Raw genomic sequence first — 15,939 nt, 5'->3', positions numbered from 1 at the left:
AGGCGTACGAGAGAGGTCACTGCGGATCGCATGCAAACACTCTCCAGTAATTACTGGAAATAACTGAAATGCTTGCATATATTATTTATCATAGCCTTTGGCTTAACTTTTAAAGAGTTAGTCCACTTTTGTTGAGAAGAATGTCATTCCTTCATTAAGACCTCTACATTGCAAGGCATAAAGGCACCCTATAGTGTCCATAAATGGAATACATCTAAACCCTGCCCCATGTATGGCATTATAGTGTGAAGTATCTGCTGGTGTAAAGGAGCTTACGGATCCAACCATCAGCAAGAAAGCGTGGAACTTGACCCAAAGGCACTGACTGGCTTTGCCTTTCTCCGCCCACATTGTGATATCACTCCTCACCAGCCTTCTGTGAGTCTGTAGGGATCGGATTCGATTACTAGGGTGAGAGTTTTTGGGCCTCCGATGCTGTACAGTTGCATTACTAGGCAATGGCAGAGTGATGCATCTGGTCAGCATTGGGGCTCCAAAGTGTCACCCTAGCGACCTCATCCGATCACTATGTACGTGCACTAGTCATCAAAGGTGTGTATGCATTTTAAAGCGTACCTGAAATAACACGTGATATTATGACATAAACATATAGTACTAGCCCTACTAAGAAATTATCTGAAGTTCCTTTCTGTTTTCCAGTACAGCAACAGTTAAAGTGAATGTTTACCGGTTTAAAAAAGAAAAAGTCAGATACTCACCTAAGGAGAGGGAAGGCTCGGTCCTAATGAGCCTTCCCTCTCCTCTCCCGGTGCCCGGTCCCGCGCAGGATCCCCCGTGGCAGTATTCGATTCGACCAGTTCGGTCAAATACTGCCACTTCCGCATGCCGAAGGGAGCTTTCGGGAGCACTCGGGCTCCCGAGGACGCGGCCGCTCCATACTACGCATGTGCGAGTGCCCTCTATGACGCACTCGCGCGTACGTAGTATGGAGCGGCCCGTCTTCGGAAGCCCGAGTGCTCCCGAAGACCTCCGAAGTCCCTGCGGCGGCGGACGCGAACGGGGGATCCAGCGCAGCACCGAGGGCACCGGGAGAGGAGAGGAAAGGCTCATTAGGACCGAGCCTTCCCTCTCCTTAGGTGAGTATCTGACTTTTTTTTTTTTTATTAGCGGTACCCATTGGCTTTAAAGAGACTCCGTAACAAAAATTGCATCCTGTTTTTTATCATCCTACATGTTCCAAAAGCTATTCTAATGTGTTCTGGCTAACTGCAGCACTTTCTACTATGACAGTCTCTGTAATAAATCAATGTATCTTTCCCCTATCAGACTTGTCGGCCTGTGTCTGGAAGGCTGCCAAGTTCTTCAGTGTTGTGGTTTTGCTATGAACTCACCCTTTCTGGCCCCTCTATGCACACTGCCTGTGTGTTATTTAGATAAGAGAGAAGAGAGAAGCTGCTCTAATCAGCTGGATAAATCGTCCTCTGAGCTGGCTGGGCTTTCACATACTGAGGAATTACAAACAAGGGCAAAGCTGTTTGCAGGAAGAAAAGAGCAGCCTGAAACTTTAGTGCATGGGGGAAAGAAACACACAAATGATCTCTTGAGATTCAAAAGGAAGGGTGTATACAGCCTGCTTATGTATGGATGTATTTTCTATGTGTGGACATACTGTACATCAACCTACTTCCTGTTTTGGTGGCCATTTTGTTTGTTTACAAACAAACTTTTTAAAACTGTTTTTAACCACTTTTAAAGCTTGGTTTGTGACATTCAGGAACATCGGAAGGGCATAGACTGCACTGTTGGCTGCTTAACTAAATAGCATAGGCTAAACATCACATGTAGGGCGGGGTTATAAACCAATATACAGCTATATACACACGTAGGAAGTGTTTCTTATGCTGAAACCAGGATAATTACTGTAAAATTGGGAATCCTGAATAATTTGCTACATTCTTCTATATGTCATTGGGGTGCCTCTTTAACCCATTAGCAGCTTCAGTAGAGTTATCTAGTTTGAGATAAGTGCCCTGCTTTTGACCTCAGTCGGCAGAACTCGTGGTGCTGTAAATTCTTGGAATGTTTTGATCTCTCCCTGCTAATAGAAAATACAGAAACTGTTATTCTGTTATCCTCTATTATTGTCTCACACTGCCCCCTGGTGACAAATGGCCATAAATACTCATTACAACTGTAGTTTCTAGTAGCAAACAAATGTAAGAAAAAAAAAATTGGCCCGGAGCACTCCAAAGCCTCTAAATAAATTGGCTGCTAAAGGGTTAATCAAATTTAAGTACACTAGCACATCGTTTCAATGAGACCTGAAATAACTACATGTCCCAGCTTTAGCTGACCTGGAAGCAGAGCAGGATCTTCCACCAGGCAACCTAGGCAGGTGCTTGGGGCCTAGTGTGTGTCAAGGAACCCACCAGCTACCTTCTCTGACTTCTCTCCTCTTCAGCTTACCAGAAGGACCACAAGGGGCCCTCAAATCTACTACCTGGCCTAGTAGAGACACTGAAGCGAAAAAAAATTATGATATAATGAATTGATTGCATACTACAGATAATTACTAGAACATTAGTAGCAAAGAAAATATTCTCATTTTTATTTTTTTAGTTATATATTGTTTTAAAACATTGCATCATTCTTTAATATTTGCAGTTTACACACTACTCGGTATTCTAAATGATTTTACAGAGCAGGCAAGTGAATTTTTGAACTGTCCTCTGCAGGGAAAAAAAAAACAATACAGTGACTGACACTTGACATAACCAGCTTCAGAAGACAGAGCTCTCTGGGACTTTGAAAGTCGTGGAGCTCAATGGCTCTTTTGCATAGATAACAACTGGAGTTTCTTAAAGGGACACTGTAGGGGTCGGGGAAAAAAATTATATAATTTGTATGTGTAGCACAGCTAAGCCACTCCCCAATGCTCCGGCCCCGCCTCTGGTTCACTTCTGGAATTTCAGACTTTAAAGTCTGAAAACCACTGTGCCTGCATTGCCGTGTCCTCGCTCCCGCTGATGGCACCAGGAGCGTACTGCGCAGGCCTAGTATGGTCTGTGCCTGCGCCGTGCGCTCCTGGTGACATCAGCGGAAGCGAGGACACGGCAACGCAGGCGCAGTGGTTTTCAGATTTTAAAGTCTGAAATTCCAGAAGTGAACCAGAGGCGGGGCCGGAGCATCAGTGAGTGGCTGCGCCAACAAAGGATGTCTGCGGGGGACCATTAGAAGCCCCGGGTAACTTTAATTCATTTTCTCCCGATCCCCCTACAGTATCCCTCTCTTCATGTACTGGAAACAATATTAGACTCATGTCTCTGCTCCTAATGTTTTATTTCTTAGCTGTGCTACACATACAAATCATTATATAATTTTTTTTTCACTTTAGTATCTCTTTAATCCATCTCTGCCTAGAAGTAGTGACACGTTACGCGGGACCTGAGCTGTGTTTGTGTGGATGATTCTAACTGTTTGTTTCCATTCGAGTGTTTTTTGTTTTAAATGCAGATCTGAGCTCTTTTCTTTGGCTTTGAAACGTCCCCCTTTAAAGCTATTGCCTGTGGTTTAGTTTTATCTGGTGTGTGTATCAGAACCATTCTGACAGTAATGAATATTTATCTTCTGCTGAATCTGCTTCCTGAAGATCCATCTTTTTATAAAACCAAAATAAAAATTTAAATCTCTCCTCTCTGCGCCGTTTTACAGAAAGCCCCACAGGCTGTGCCTGCGAAGTTGGATACCTTGCTGTATATTTTGTGCTTGCAGGAATAAATTGCTACAGTAAATGTGAAAAGTAGATACCATCCAACGCTTGCCGTTTAGCTTTGGTAACTTTTTTCCCTGCAGTATTTTGAGTCTCTTTCTCTCTAAGTTGTGAGATTTCCCTGCAGTAGCTTGTGTCTCCTCCCCTCTCAATGGTGAGATTTCCCTGCAGTAGTTTGTGTCTCCTCCCCTCTCAATGGTGAGATCTCCCTGCAGTAGTTTGTGTCTCCTCCCCTCTCAATGGTGAGATTTCCCTGCAGTAGTTTGTGTCTCCTCCCCTCTCAATGGTGAGATTTCCCTGCAATAGTTTGTGTCTCCTCCCTTCCCACAATGGCATACCTCCCAACTTTTTGAGATGAGAAAGAGGGACACTTAAGCCATGCCCCTGCCACACCCTTGATCACGCCCCGCCACGCCCCTAGTCATGCATACCATAAAGATTTATTAAGAGAAATATGTTGTTTTATAGTTCAAAATACACTTGTCCTTTCTATCCTGGTTTATTTTCCTTCATTTTAACATTTTAAAATTAGTAATATGTCAATTTAAAGGATGGGAATAAAGTTTAGAGTCAATCAAACACATTTTTTTAGTAGAGAAATATATATATTTACATAGAAAGAGGGACAAAGTCCTGAAAGAGGGACAAATGAGGAGGAAAGAGGGACAGAGGGACAGGGCTCCCAAAGAGGGACTGTCCCTCCGAAAGAGGGACAGTTGGGAGCTATGCAATGGTGAGATCTCCCTGCAGTAGCTTGTGTCTCCTCCCCTCCCACATTGATGAGATTTCCTTGCAGTAGTTTGTTTCCCCTCCCATTACCATAAGAACTCCCTGCAAAAGCATCTGCCCCCCCCCAGTGGTGAGGTGGTATCTCTGCACCTCCCTGAGAGATGTAACTAGTCAGCATTGTGTACCACACACCAGTTGCAAAGTTTGTCTGAACGATGCGCTTTCAGTGGAAATGCTCCTTTAATCTGCAGCTGCTTGTTATCAGAGGGATGGTACAATAAAGTTTTTTTGTGTCTTTGCTTTACAGAGGCTCCGCAGAAGGTGGAAGAAGCAGTGGTGGAACCCTTTACAGACTCCTCCCTCTTTTCCCACTGGGGCCAGGATCTCAGCCCCGAGAACAGGAGGGTTGCCTTGAAGCAGTTCCAGTACTATGGATACAACGCTTATCTGAGTGACCGCCTGCCTCTGGACCGGCCGCTTCCAGACTCCAGACCCGAGGGGTGAGTGGGCACAAGTCCTTATACTACTAAATCTTGATTTACAGTGTACCTGAAACAAAAAATGAAGTGACCCTATGGGGTGTTTACCTTTGGAGGGGAAAACCTCTGGATCCTAAAGAAGCTTCCCCTGTCCTCCTCAGCAGAAGCAATCCAGCGCTTGGACCCCTGAAAATCTGTGGAAATAGCCGAGCCAGATTGGGTACGATCTACTACGCAGGCACAAGCTACCTGCATAGTAGAGCAGACCGGATTGAGCTTAGCGATTTCCACCGGAGCCCGAGCGGGAAGCCGGTAGTGCGCCTACTTGTAGCAGCAAATGATGATATTGATGAGGGGGGGGGGGGGGGGTTGTGGCTGGAATGAGCTGGCTGAGGAGGACATTGGGGAAGCCTCATTAGGACCGAGAGGCTGCCCGTCCCAAGGTAACAGGATTTTTGTAGTTCACTGTAACGAGGGTTCTTGAGTATTATCACATCTGGAAAGTTTGGCAGCTTTTCTGTTAAAGTTCTGTTTGATCCCCTAGCCAAATCTAACCATTTTTGGAAAGCTGAAAGGCTTTCCTTTGCACTGGGTCCCGAGTCAATGCGATGCGCCATTCCCAAGTTGGGGGATTGGGGGACCGGTGTCCCCTGCACTGTGCTGCAGAGAGCACAGTGGCATTGAGTCTCCTGCCCATGCCAGTAAGACAGAGAGGAGACGAGGGTGCATAGCTGCGCTGCTCCTTCATCTGCAATGAGAGACCCAGGGCACTTGACATAAGTTTTGAAGACACAGATTTATGCTGCGAAGGAAGAAGACCTACCGGGTGTGCTGCGTATCATCATGTCGGGCTCGTCTCGTACTTCTGTAACTGCACTTTCTGCAGCCAAGTTCAGGGGACACCCCTCCTTCAAAACCCCATAACTTGGAAACTGAGCATCATACCAACTTGGGACCCGGTGCAACAGAAAGCCAGGACTTTCAGCTTTCCAAAAAAATGGTCAGATCTTTCTGTGGTAGACAGATAGGTAAACTTAAATAACCCCTGTGCTGAAATGAGAACGGGGAGCGAGCTGGAAAATAATTAGTCTTCTATGTAGAGTATATGTTGGGTGATGGAAGTCGGTGCTGGTCTGTGTGGCAGAGAAATCTATAAAGGACATGGGGTAGGGGAAAAAACACAAGAAGGGCGCACTCAGAAGACTGATGATAAAAGGGAGACCAGCCGGTCGTAGACAGATCTCACCTGATGTGGTGGCTGATATGCCCTTATGGGTATTATCAGCTTGCAGGCTTTTGTCCCTCTCAGACCAGGGACCAAGTCAGAAGCTCTTTGTCCAAAGGGATCCTGTGGCTGGAAGCAGGATATCAGGAGCAGCTGTCTGGCCGTTGGTGTCCCAGCACTGGCTGTAACACCAGAGCTGCAGGCACCTGTGGGCTGTATGAGACTCGATCCCATAGCAGGGAGAGTCTCCTTCCTGAAAAGTTAGCAATCCACACACTGCTCTGTTCAGATACACCACAGCAGTGGCTGAGTGGTGAGCAGTAGCACTGAAGTGGCTGAAAGAAAGCACAGGAGACCTGTGCTGGAAGTAACTGATTCTTTAATTAATGTAACAAATACAACTAGTTTCAGGAAGCCATTCCTCCTTTCTTCAGACAAACAGTTGCTACATTGTGACGATGTGACGATTGGATCGTCACAATGTAGCAACTGTTTGCCTGAGAAAAGTTAGGGCTGGTTCAGACGGACGCTTGTGCAGCGTTTACCGCTAGCGTTCGGGGCTTGGCGTTAAATGCTCCCATTCAAGTGAATGGGGTCGTTTGTACCAAGCTTTCACGATTTTGCCTGGCGTTCAAGGAGCCCCTGAAAGCTACATGTAGCTTCCAGGGGCGGTTAACCGCGACGGGTAATGTCCCCCTAGGGGAAGAAAAAACGCGACTGCATCCGAACGAAACGCGAACGCTGCTGAAAGCCCGAACGCATCACCACCACGACGCCAATGAACGCAACGCCTCCAAACGTCCGTCTGAACCAGCCCTAAGAATGGCCTCCTGAAACTAGGTGCACAACTGTAGACAAAAGGGTTACACAAATTATTTTTTTATTTAAAAAGTTAATTTCCAAAGGTAATAATCGTAATTTACATTAAAGCTTCTTACACACGAAACATGGATCTTGGACTTTCAGGGGAGTGTAACTGTTCCCAGGACATGGTTAAAGAGGAGCTGTCAGACATACTATCTAAAAAAAAAATCTAAAAGTAGATAAATGCTTGCTCTACTTACATAACATATGTATTGCACTGTCCACATTTTGATTTTAGTGATTTTTCTATAGTAAAAAAAGACAATCCTTCTTAGGATTCTTCATTTAAAATGTGTCTATTTTGAAGCCAATCCTGATGTCATTTCCTCCCTTACTCTCCTCTGCCTGATTGTGTATGCATTGTCTGCCCTCCTCCCAGTCTTCAGCCACTCCCACCCAGCTCTGCAATAGAAAGTGCATTGTCTCAGCATGAGAAATATTGGCCAATCCGAGAGGAACAGAGGTGTGGGAGGGGAAAATAAGAGGGAAAGATGCTTCAGCCAATCAGGCTGCATTAGTGAAGTCTCAGAGGAGAGTAAAGAAGCAAAACAAGACAACCCAGCATGCCCTGCAACTTCCTGTGTGCGGCAATGTACCAAATAAGAGGTAAACTGGGGAATGATCATTTATCAACAAGAAAAGGAATAGTGATTTTTAACTTTTGGATTTCCTGGTTAGCACCCTTATTACTTGTTTACCAAATAAAATAAAGAATTGATTTTTGATTTTATGCCCGACAGTTACACTTTTCTCCTCGTTACCTGTCCTGCTGCAATCCATTCCATCCTTATTATTGATTAATGCGCTGTGTTGTCATCGCTTCTCCTCTCCCCATAGCAAAGGACCATGCTGCTTGGCTGTTGTCAAGGGACCTGTCTGCATGTGCTCATTCCCCGGCAGTGACGCCCACAGGCAGGGCCGGCCCTAGACTTTTTGCCGCCTGAGGCAAATTTAGAAAAATTTGCCGCCCCCCCCACCCCCGTAGGGGGCCGCCGAGCCGGAGGGGTAGCGGGCAGGACGGGGGTATTGGGCCTAGCGGTAGGGAGGGGGGTCGGACCCCCCCCCTCCCTCGCCTGGGTCCCCCGATCTGCGCTCCCCTCCAGCTGTAAATAGGAAGCAGCCGATGCACGATAGTAAGAGGCACGGGCGGGGAGGACTCACCTTTTCCGCGTTCCAGCGTGCGATCCACTTACGTCACTTCCTGCATCGCCGTCCACTTACAATACAGTGGACGGCGATGCAGAAAGTGACGTCAGTGGATCGCACGCTGGAACGCGGAAAAGGTGAGTCCTCCCCGCCTGTGCCTCTTACTATCTGACATCGGCTGCTTCCTATTTACAGCTGGAGGGGAGCGCAGATCGGGGGACCCAGGCGAGGGAGGGGGGGGTCCGACCCCCCCTCCCCACCGCTGGGCCCAATACCCTCATCCTGCCCGCTACCCCTCCGGCTCGGCGCCCCCCCCCCCCCCCCGCACCCACGGACGGGCGGGTGCCGCCCCTAGAAGTTTGCCGCCTGAGGCAAAAGTTTCACCCCACCTCATGAGCGGGCCGGCCCTGCCCACAGGATCAAACTTGTTCCAGACAGGCTACAGAAGGTCTGTATGTAAACCAGTCAAAGTGCAACTGTCCTCTTTTACCTACCTGTGGCTTCTTCCAGCTCCCGTAGTCTTGTAGGCCCCTCTATGTCTTCCTGGTCGCCTTCCTTGATCCGCTGTGCTGGCTGGTAAAGTCCATGACTTAACCAAGTCGTGCCCTATTGCACATGTGCTGAATCGGGTGTGCTTCCCCTTGATTATACTCCCATGGCAGATGGTGTTTTGTGCATGCGCAATTGTTAAGACTCGAAAGACTCATAACAAAGCTTGTGCAGAATGTTCTCGGCGATAAGAGCGTAATCAAGGAGGTGTGCCGCCATTACAGCGCATGCTCTGCAGTGCTGACTACTTTACCAACTCTCGCAGGGGATTGACAAAAGTGACCAGGAGGACAGCAAGGGACCTACAAGACTATGGGGAGCTGTAAGACGCCCCAGGTTAGTAAAAAAAGACCCTGAGCAGACCGTGTGGGAATGCTTTTAAGAATACAGATGAATACACGGTAATACCCCCTCTCTTACCGGCTGTGAGGTGTCTGCCCCCCTGGTCTGGCCGGTGTAAATGGCATTGGGGCAGCGACTCTCAGCAAAGTCGCGGTGTGACCCAGGAAGTGAAAGTAGGATAGTGTTCTGTGCATGCTCCAGCTTCCGTCATCCTCCTCTCAGCCTATCTGTGCACGAGCAGCTCGTCATTGTGCACCGTGCATGAGGAGAGCTTCCGGGTTCACAGCGCTACTTTGCTAAAGGTCGCCGGCCCCAATGCAACGTACACCGGCCAGAGAAAGGGGGCAGAAAGCTTTTCATCACGGCCGGTAAGTGAGGGGTTGTTGCCATGTATTCCATGGGTAATGCTTAAAGAGAACCAGAAACGAAGCACCCTCTTGTATTTTGCCATATATATCAATGGGAACATGACAGTAAACCACCTACCCTGCTCTCTGTTTCATTCTGCTGCTTCGAGGATAAATAGCAGCAAAGCAGAGCCACAAGGGGGCAGACTTGGGGCTTGAAAAGACGTCACAGAAGACTGACTCAGCTATAATCATTCCGGGAAAAGCTAGACTGAATGCTCAGTCAGGGATTATCAGGGCTGATAACGGTCAGATTTAGCAGAGAAGAATGAAACAAAGAGCAGAGTAGGTGTTTACTGTCATGTTCCCATTGATATATATGGTAAAATACACAAAGGTGCTTCGTCTCTGGTTCCTTTTAAATGCATACTCACTTCATCTGCTCAGGGTCCCTTTTAAGAACAACAGTGAGAGACATATGGAAGCTAACATTTTTCATTTTCTTTTAAACAATGCCTTTCCTGGCTCTCATACTGATCCTCTGCCTGCTTTTAGCCATGGACCCTGAACAAGCAGATAGGATGTTTCTGACTGAAGTCTGCCTGGATTGGTTGCATACTTGTTTCAGGTGTGTGATGCAAAACACTACTGACCAAAAGATGAGCTGGATAGCAGAGTAACTGGTGCTATTTAAAAAAAATGAGTATGGCAGGCTCCATCTCCCTCTCACCTCAGGTTCCTTTTACTAAACATTGTTGCTTTAAGAATTGGTGTTGCTCTGTTTTGCGGTTAGTTGGAGCTTCAACCAATGCAGTCTAGCATTAGCTTTAGCTGGAACCTGTGCAATCTCCCATTTCTGGATAACTGATCAATCTTTTCGATGGCAATACAGATCACGTAGCGTTGATTGGCGCACCGATGTATGTAGCTCTGCAGAACAACTAAAATGCCCATCGATTGGATCAAAGTTTTCCACTGTATCTGACAACGTCCTATTCAATCCAGTCCTTCTGAATCGATCATAACGTATCAATCAGTCTAGTTTGAGGGAAATAATTGTGTGTTTTTTGATCGTTTCTATTGATTTTCACCAGTATTGATAGAAGCTATTGATTGACGAGAAGGTGCCACTGCGGGCTTATTGATAGCGAACACATATCTTGTGAAGTGTTGTGTCTTAGATGTCTCCTGACTGTCATCTTTTCAAAGAAGTGTACAGAAATTCAATACTCATTTACCAGCAGCTGTCTGGACATTGACATACCCACAATGCACCTGTGGGGAAGTGTCCTCAATGGCAAAATGAGATGGACACTGAGACGCCAAGATCCTGCTGGTTGACTGGAGGACACTGAAGATATACATGACCCTGAAGTTCTAGACTGACTTAATTATTAATTATCTTTACCCCAAATTTTCAAACCAGTCAGGTTGATTAGTGTAAATCATGGGTGCCCACTGGGTGATCTGTCAGTAGATCGCAAAGGACTTCTGGGTAGATCCCACACCGGCCGCCTGATTGACGTACGTGTCATACTATGTTTTATCTCTTACTTGGATGAGCTTAGTGCCATATGATATCTTGAAGCACAGCAGTGTAAAGGGTTAGGATGTTGCAAGGTGAGGAGCCATACAGTTAGAAGAATTATGTGCTACTGCTTGTTACGATTTTCCCGGACACTGAGCATGATATTGTGACCTGAAACAAGCGCTGTTCTGTTTGGCTTACTGATGGGGACTCACTGATAGACTGCCGCTGTGCATGTGCTGCAGTCGTAGCTTGCATCTGTAGGTAGAGTCTACCTGATAGATAGACCATTTTCAATTCTTAATTTTCTAAGTAGCTCAGAAGCTGAAAAAGTGTGGGCACCTCTGGTGTAAATTTTCAAAAGCAATTTCCATTGATATTTGAAGTAATGCGATTTTTCCCTGCATTCCTTCAATCAGGGTCGCTCCAGGGGATGAGACCGGCGGTGAGCTAAGTGTCGGACTTAGGGGCTGATGCTGTGTTGGATTTTAACCTGTCAACAGCGCCATTTAGTGGCAAGCCAATTTATCTATGTCCGATATTGGTTCTATGGAGGTAAATGCGAATGTCAGGCATAGTCCATCATAGGATAGGAAAGGGTTAAATAAAGATGGCGATTTTGAGGAGATGACATGTGGATGAGAACATCTGATACTTGATTAAACTGGAACATCTGATGAATTGTGGAGAGATGACCTTATGACTTTTGGTCACCTTATAACCTTGGATGACTATCGCATCGTTACAGCCTCAGTGTTCTCCCCAGACATTTTTTCCAGTCGGGTGGTATGAAAAATTAGCCGGGTGGCATGAAAAAGTAGCTGGGTGGGGCGAGCTGAGAGAATGCAGGGCTAGTGCTTCTGTGAGCAATTATGCTTACAGCATAGGAGGAGGTGAGCCGATGACAGCCGGGTGCTCACCAAAACTAGCTGGGTGGAGCACCCGGCTAAAAGAGCCTGGGGAGAACACTGAGCCTTATAGCTTGAGTTGTTGAAGGCTGATGAGCCTTCTTTGCTGCTCTTGGTGCGGGGCACAGACTTTGGAGTGTTGAGACACCTGGGTGCTTGTTGAATCAGCAGTACTGGCATATATAGTTGAATTGACTGTGCAAATTGAGGACGTGGGGATTCCGGCAGCTTACATTATTAGAGCAGAATTGGCACTAGTGTCTGATTTGATCTTTTTAAAGAGAAACCGTAACCAAGAATTGAACTTCATCCCAATCAGTAGCTGATACCCCCTTTCCCATGAGAAATCTTTACCTTTTCTCTAACAGATCATCAGGGGGGTCTGTATGGCTGATATTGTGGTGAAACCCCTCCCACAGTTTGATGTCAGGACCATGGTTCTGACAGTTTTCTGTCTGTGAACCTCATTGCATCGTGGGAAATAACAGCTGTTTACAGCTGGGTCCAACTTCTAAAAAAGCAAGCAGCATCTCCTTCCAGTGACATCACCTGCCAGCAGTGAAAATATCACCATGTGATAAATGTCAGAATGTAAAACGCGGACTAAATCATTTATACATACTGTAAATATTGTAAAAATTAAGCACTTTTCTATTAGATTATTTTCACTGGAGTTCCTCTTTAAGTATCTGTATTGTTCTATAGTTCAGTCCTGGTTTTCATTATGGTTTGTACACACGTAAACCGCCTCCGGCGAGAATCTTGTGTGTGTACAGTGGCTCTGATACGTCCGCAAGAGATCCGGCATGCAGAATCATCTCTTCTTAGCACAGCTCGATGCTGCTATTCTCTCCTTTGCTCCGCCCCCTCCTTTGCGCGCTTCACCTCCTCCCTGAAAAAAAAAACTGCTGCCGTGTCCCCCCCCCCCCCTCCCTCCCCCCTCCCTTCCATAAGGTCCATAAGATGCCTCAGCAGCAGGTTTAGTATTTTATTTTTTATTTTTTGCTCTCTAAACCTAGGTGTGTCTTATAGTCTGAAAATACATTCAATAAGCTGGAAATTTTAAATAAAGAATAATTATAAGAAAATATAGGAATGGAAGGTGGGAACTGCTCCAAAGTTCAGAACACACATTTCTCTGCTGTCTAATGGCCCTCCTCCCTCACCTACACAGTTTCCTGGTGTCTGTTGGCCCTCCTCCCTCACCTACACAGTTCCCTGGTGTCTGTTGGCCCTCCTCCCTCACCTACACAGTTCCCTGGTGTCTGTTGGCCCTCCTCCCTCATCTGCACAGTTCCCTGGTGTCTATTGGCCCTCCTCCCTCACCTACACAGTTCCCTGGTGTCTGTTGGCCCTCCTCCCTCACCTCCACAGTTCCCTGGTGTCTGTTGGCCCTCCTCCCTCACCTCCACAGTTCCCTGGTGTCTGTTGGCCCTCCTCCCTCACCTCCACAGTTCCCTGGTGTCTGTTGGCCCTCCTCCCTCATCTACACAGTTCCCTGGTGTCTGTTGGCCCTCCTCCCTCACCTCCACAGTTCCCTAGTGTCTGTTGGCCCTCCTCCCTCACCTACACAGTTCCATGGTGTCAGTTGGCCCTCCTCCCTCACCTCCACAGTTCCCTGGTGTCTGTTGGCCCTCCTCCCTCATCTACACAGTTCCCTGGTGTCTGTTGGCCCTCCTCCCTCACCTACACAGTTCCCTGGTGTCTGTTGGCCCTCCTCCCTCACCTCCACAGTTCCCTGGTGTCTGTTGGCCCTCCTCCCTCACCTCCACAGTTCCCTGGTGTCTGTTGGCCCTCCTCCCTCATCTACACAGTTCCCTGGTGTCTGTTGGCCCTCCCCCCTCACCTCCACAGTTCCCTGGTGTCTGTTGGCCCTCCTCCCTCACCTACACAGTTCCCTGGTGTCTGTTGGCCCTCCTCCCTCACCTACACAGTTCCCTGGTGTCTGTTGGCCCTCCTCCCTCACCTCCACAGTTCCCTGGTGTCTGTTGGCCCTCCTCCCTCATCTACACAGTTCCCTGGTGTCTGTTGGCCCTCCTCCCTCACCTCCACAGTTCCCTGGTGTCTGTTGGCCCTCCCCCCTCACCTACACAGTTCCATGGTGTCAGTTGGCCCTCCTCCCTCACCTCCACAGTTCCCTGGTGTCTGTTGGCCCTCCTCCCTCATCTACACAGTTCCCTGGTGTCTGTTGGCCCTCCTCCCTCACCTACACAGTTCCCTGGTGTCTGTTGGCCCTCCTCCCTCACCTCCACAGTTCCCTGGTGTCTGTTGGCCCTCCTCCCTCACCTCCACAGTTCCCTGGTGTCTGTTGGCCCTCCTCCCTCATCTACACAGTTCCCTGGTGTCTGTTGGCCCTCCCCCCTCACCTCCACAGTTCCCTGGTGTCTGTTGGCCCTCCTCCCTCACCTACACAGTTCCCTGGTGTCTGTTGGCCCTCCTCCCTCACCTACACAGTTCCCTGGTGTCTGTTGGCCCTCCTCCCTCACCTACACAGTTCTCTGGTGTCTGTTGGCCCTCCTCCCTCACCTACACAGTTCCCTGGTGTCTATTGGCCCTCCTCCCTCACCTCCACAGTTCCCTGGTGTCTGTTGGCCCTCCTCCCTCACCTACACAGTTCCCTGGTGTCAATTGGCCCTCCTCCCTCACCTACACAGTTCCCTAGTGTCTGTTGGCCCTCCTCCCTCACCTACACAGTTCCCTGGTGTCTATTGGCCCTCCTCCCTCACCTACACAGTTCCCTGGTGTCAATTGGCCCTCCTCCCTCACCTACACAGTTCCCTAGTGTCTGTTGGCCCTCCTCCCTCACCTACACAGTTCCCTGGTGTCTATTGGCCCTCCTCCCTCATCTACACAGTTCCATGGTGTCTGTTGGCCCTCCTCCCTCACCTCCACAGTTCCCTGGTGTCTGTTGGCCCTCCCCCCTCACCTCCACAGTTCCCTGGTGTCTGTTGGCCCTCCTCCCTCACCTACACAGTTCCCTGGTTTCTGTTGGCCCTCCCCCCTCACCTCCACAGTTCCCTGGTGTCTATTGGCCCTCCCCCCTCACCTCCACAGTTCCCTGGTGTCTGTTGGCCCTCCTCCCTCACCTACACAGTTCCCTGGTGTCTGTTGGCCCTCCCCCCTCACCTCCACAGTTCCCTGGTGTCTGTTGGCCCTCCTCCCTCACCTACACAGTTCCCTGGTGTCTATTGGCCCTCCTCCCTCATCTACACAGTTCCATGGTGTCTGTTGGCCCTCCTCCCTCACCTCCACAGTTACCTGGTGTCTGTTGGCTCTCCTCCCTCACCTACACAGTTCCCTGGTGTCTATTGGCCCTCCTCCCTCACCTCCACAGTTCCCTGGTGTTTAATGCCTCCCCCCCATATACAGTTCCCTGGTGTCTTTTGCCCCTCCTCCCTCACCTCCACAGTTCCCTGGTGTTTAATGCCTCCCCCCCCCCCCCCCCCCATATACAGTTCCCTGGTGTCTTTTGGCCCTACTCCCTCACCTACACAGACCCCTGGTGTCTATTGGTCCTCCTCCCTTACATAAGGTCCATAAGATGCCCCAGCACCAGGTTTAGTATTTTATTGTATTTTTTTGCTCTCTAAACCTAGGTGTGTCTTATAGTCCAGAAATACGTTAAATAAGCTGGAAATTTTAAATAAAGAATAATTCTAATAAAATATGGGGATGGAAGGTGGGAATTGCTCCGAAGTTCAGAACACACATTTCTCTGCTGTCTATTGGCCCTCTTCCCTTACCTTCACAGTTCCCTGGTGTCTATTGGCCCTCCTCCCTCACTTCCACAGTTCCCTGGTTTCTGTTGGTCCTCCTCCCTCACCTCCACAGTTCCCTGGTGTCTATTGGCCCTCCTCCCTCACCTCCACAGTTCCCTGGTGTCTATTAGCCCTCCTCCCTCACCTCCACAGTTCCCTAGTGTCTATTGGCCCTCCTCCCTCACCTCCACAGTTCCCTGGTGTCTATTGGCCCTCCTCCCTCACCTCCACAGTTCCCTGGTGTCTATTTGCCCTCCTCCCTCACCTCCACAGTTCCCTGGTGTCTATTGGTCCTCCTCCCTCATCTACACAGTTCCTTGGTGTTTATTGGCCC

General features: G+C 48.5%; 1 protein-coding gene across 2 annotated transcripts in view; it reads left to right on the top strand.

The window, feature by feature from the left end:
- GALNT18 (polypeptide N-acetylgalactosaminyltransferase 18) overlaps positions 1-15,939 on the top strand; it is a 485,929-nt gene that overhangs the window by 286,302 nt on the left and 183,688 nt on the right. For both annotated transcript variants that reach the window (XM_068260107.1, XM_068260108.1), the window contains exon 2: positions 4,767-4,959. In XM_068260107.1, coding sequence (XP_068116208.1) covers positions 4,767-4,959 — 193 coding nt within the window. The remainder of the gene's footprint in view (positions 1-4,766; positions 4,960-15,939) is intronic.

Source organism: Hyperolius riggenbachi, chromosome 11 (assembly GCF_040937935.1).
Source record: "Hyperolius riggenbachi isolate aHypRig1 chromosome 11, aHypRig1.pri, whole genome shotgun sequence".
NCBI lineage: Eukaryota > Metazoa > Chordata > Amphibia > Anura > Hyperoliidae > Hyperolius > Hyperolius riggenbachi.
This window is presented reverse-complemented; position numbering and strand designations above follow the sequence as displayed.